Source organism: Cryptomeria japonica, chromosome 9, assembly GCF_030272615.1.
Source record: "Cryptomeria japonica chromosome 9, Sugi_1.0, whole genome shotgun sequence".
NCBI classification, from domain to species: domain Eukaryota; kingdom Viridiplantae; phylum Streptophyta; class Pinopsida; order Cupressales; family Cupressaceae; genus Cryptomeria; species Cryptomeria japonica.
Window position 1 is genome coordinate 582,673,011 of NC_081413.1, and position 4,207 is coordinate 582,677,217.

Genomic DNA, 4,207 nt, shown 5'->3' on the forward strand with positions numbered 1-4,207 from the left:
ATAGTTGTTCAACCCACTATAGTTGAAAAGAACATTTACTATCAATTATTGTACTCTTTATCATAACATGTAATATTGCTCAAAATTCTTTCATTTCATATAAACATTAATCTAACTTATTCACAATATTTAAGAAAATGTCTTTTAGAACAACTAACACTTATTTTACTCTTTACCACATGTTACATGTGTAACATAAAATATTGCTGTTTCTTTCTCAATTAATATAGGCAATACTTTAACTTATTTATAATGGTTAATCAATGCTCTTTTAGAACAATTATCAAATATTTTCTTAAGAAAATCATAGAAAATAATTATATAATCAATTAAGATCAAATTAAACAAATTTTCCAAATAAAATAAATTTTAAAATATTATTTCAATTCTACTTTTAAAAACAAATAAAAATCAACATCCGCCATTTATTTATGTTATCTTCAAAATAATGTGAATGCCAATTCATAGCTCTTCAAGTACATTAAATAAATTAGTTTTAATCACATTTATCTAATTTATTATTGATATTAATATTCAGTACTGGAAAGGACTTAAGTATTCGCCAACTACTAGATGGCAGTGATAACCTATATTCGCAGTTAGAGTGGTGGGATGGTTTTTAGTGTCTATATTAATAGTTTATCTCTCAACTCTATCCAAGGCTATGGTGGCCCTTCAGTGGTGAGCCTCCAGGAGGGAAGAGCAGAAAGAGGAAGCTTTTTAGGTAAGCTCAAACCAAACTCTTCTTCCCTATTCACCTCACCCTCCACACTCCAATCAAAGCAATGTATGAGCTGAGCCACAGCCAAGTGAACAACGGAACTCCCCATGGACATTCCGGGGCATCCCCTCCTCCCTGCTCCGAATGGCAACAATTCAAAGTGTTGGCCTTTCAGATCTATGCTTGACCCAATAAATCTTTCAGGCTTGAATTCTAAAGGATCTTTCCAAATACAATCATCCCTTCCCATTGCCCAAACATTCACAAGCAACCTTGTTTTTGGTGGAACGTAATATCCTCCCACATTGCAACCCTCAGTGGATTCGTGTGGCACCATAAAGGCCCCTACTGGATGTAATCGAAATGTTTCCTTCATCACACACCGCAAGTAATCTAAGTTTACAAGATCACTCTCCCTTACAATGCGATCTCTCCCAACCTGCAATTCAATCTCTTGTTGCGCCCTTGCCATTACTTTAGGGTTTCTCAGCAGCTCAGTCATCGCCCATTCTATAGTTATAAGAGATGTGTCTACTCCAGCAAGTAGCATATCCTGCGAAAGCATTGAACTCGTTGGTTAGTGAGATCGTAGCAGAAAATTGTAATTTCACAATTTGACTAGAGAAAAAGAACAAATCCTAACATTGAACTAGCAATGGCAATTATTGAAACTGAACCGACCAAGATGATTGCTTTGATTGAAAGGCGAGAGACTTGAATCTCGGAACTTTCGCTCTCACCCATGTCCAGCATCACGTCCAAAAGGTCCGGATTGTCCGACCTTTTACTCCTCCTCCTCCTCAGCTCAACGCGCTCATCGATCAGCTTCTCGGCAAACGCATCGTATGCTTTATGAACGGCCTTCATACGGCGGCGGTAGCCTTGCAAATCAAGAAAGGAAAGAGAGGGAATGTAGTCCCCCACAATAATTACTCCCAACAGATGCATAATTTCAGTCATTATCTCTAAAAACGAATCGCCTCCGCTCAGTTCGGAGTATCTTCTGCCTGCAAACATTCTGCAGATAGTGTTGAGTGAGAGGGTGGAGATGAGATTCCGCAGTTCGACGGAACGCATGCCCTTCTCACTTCCTTCCCACACAGATCTCACCATGGCTGTCGCCTCTTCTTCTCTTACCCACCTGAATGACTCCGTTCTCTTGGTCGTCAGTAATTCCATCGTGCACAACTTTCTCATCTGCCGCCAGTATTCTCCATAGGGGGCCAGCGCCACGTCTCTGCGCTCGTAGCCCAGGTACTTGGCCCCCGATGTAGCTGGTCTGCTGGCGAAGATCAAATCATGGGTTTTAAGAAACTCTTTGGCCATGGCAGGAGAAGAGGCCACAACCGTGGGTACCGAGCCCAGGCGTAGAAACATAATGGGTCCGTACTTTTTTCCGAGCTGAGTCACGGACTTGGGAGGAAAGGTTCCCAAGAGATGGAGATTGCCTACTAGTTGCCATGGCCGTGGCCCTGGTGGCAATCCCAACTTTCCTTTGTTTCTCTTGCTTGCTGTCAGAAATCTGTATATTATCCAGAGGAAGATGAGCGAAAAACCCAGCTCCACTGCAGGGAAATTGAGCCATGCCATGTTTCGTTTGGATAGCCCGGCTTGCATATCTTTGATATCAACTTATCAGTATTTAAAGCAACTTGCCGGCCAAAAGTCGGGCACGTTCTTGGACTAAATTCTGCTCATTGAAGACTAACTTTCCTGCTCAATGCTGCACCAGATTCAATTTCCTACGGGCCGGCTTAACCGGCACACTCTAAGCATTCACTTAGGTGGCCAGGCCCACAAGCCTCAATTGCTGATGCTGAATTATCAGAAATCTAATAAAAAAGACAACAAAATAATAACAATGATCACATAAGATGCATAACATCTTTATGTGCTGTGTGTTGAGTTCTTTATCTCACATACATTGAGAGAAACAAAGCAAAAGTTAAATGTGCCTAGAAAACCTCGTTTGTTGGCTTGTTGTATGTGGTTTCCCTCATATTATTACTAAACCGAAAGCTTTTGTATGTTAACTAAACAACTGGTGTGTTTTTTTTCACTTTAACCTACAAGTATTTTCTTTTAAGTTTGACTTTACAGATCTTAATTAATTACAAACAATAAATTAATAATAATGATTAACATAAAATTAATTAAGAAAATTTATTTTATTTTAAACAATAATTTTTTATAATGAATATTGAACTTTGAATAATTTTTAGCGTGACTTTGGAGATCTTAATTTATTACAAACAATAAATTAATAATGACTAATATGAAATTAATTAAAATTTTTGATTTTATTTTAAATAGTATTTTTTATACTAATTTAGTCATAATAGATATTTAACTTTCAATATTTTATTCTTGTTTTGACATAAGCATGGTAATTAATTACTAATAATAAATTAGTAATGATTAATATTACACAAAATAATTTAAATTTAAATTTTAAAAATAATTTTTTAATAAAATTATTTATAATGAATATTAACACTAATTTAATTTTAAAGATTTTTAAATAGTAATAATAAGATATAATTATTAATATTTTAATTATTATATATAATAATTAATTATTGATTATTAAATATTTAAGGTTAATAAATTTATAGGACTGATACTAAAGTCCACTAAATACTTCTTTTTATTAAGGATAAGATAGGAGAGCAAGGAACACATCAAACTATTTTAGTAAGGGGTAGTTGTGAGTTTCTTGCTTTGCTTTTATCTAGTTCCTATGAAGAGAAATCGCTCGCTGTACAGATAAAAGATGATTATTCAATGTTGTTTTGTGTTCTGAAATGAAAGTTTAAATCTAAAGTTCTATGAAAATTGATATATAGCCAAATTAATATCTTATTCATAGCATTTTCTTCCTTTATATACTTTGAATAAAGAGTAAATCTATCATGATCATTTTTTTTATGAATATGGGTATAAAATTTCATTAATTAAAAATTAGAATACATATTAAAAGAATAAAGGTAGATGAACACACGACACACCTCAAGAGTCACAGGTGATAGAACAACAAACCAAAAAACTAGTCAGAGAGCTAAATCCTAGAGCATAAAGCATAAAAATCCTAAAATTTGCTAAGTGGTGAGAGCAATTCCTGTCAGCAGTAGGGGAAAATCCTTATCATTTGATTTAGGTACCCCATGTATCACTAGGTGTGGAGTGACGTTAGGAATATACTAGCAAGCATCATCTTTATCATCTTTTTCTTCTTTAGGAGCCACAAAATGCTAAGGAGTAATAGCAAGGGCAAGTCAAGGTAACCCTTTGGAGGGCACGGTGGTGGGGCAACCAGAACCACGTCCCTAGGAGGATCCAACACATCCAGTAGAGAAACCATCACCACCAACAGTAGAGGCTCCAACTTCTCCCCAAGGAGGTGGAGAGGTGGAGCGAAATCATATAGCTTTGGTGGACCCACGAATAGACCGTCAAGGGGTAGCCTAAGACCTAGGAGAGTGAGAC

At 36.1% G+C, this 4,207-nt stretch overlaps 1 protein-coding gene across 1 annotated transcript; it reads right to left on the reverse strand.

Annotated features, from left to right (window-relative positions):
- Window positions 1-662: 662 nt before the first annotated feature.
- LOC131858530 (cytochrome P450 71AU50-like) lies at window positions 663-2,311 on the reverse strand. Its single transcript, XM_059211793.1, has 2 exons — window positions 1,436-2,311; window positions 663-1,274 (listed from the first exon to the last, which is right to left on the reverse strand). Exons 1-2 carry the CDS (start codon window positions 2,309-2,311, stop codon window positions 663-665), a joined length of 1,488 nt encoding a protein of 495 aa, XP_059067776.1.
- Window positions 2,312-4,207: the final 1,896 nt, after the last annotated feature.

Bases quoted from the DNA above. Each gene is read 5' to 3' on its own strand.
- LOC131858530 (XM_059211793.1), bottom strand. From the start codon at position 2,311: ATGGCATGGCTCAATTTCCCTGCAGTGGAGCTGGGTTTTTCGCTCATC. The intron at 1,275-1,435 runs GTCTCTCGCCTT...ATGCTTTCGCAG, and splicing joins GCGAAAGTTCCGAGATTCAA to GATATGCTACTTGCTGGAGT.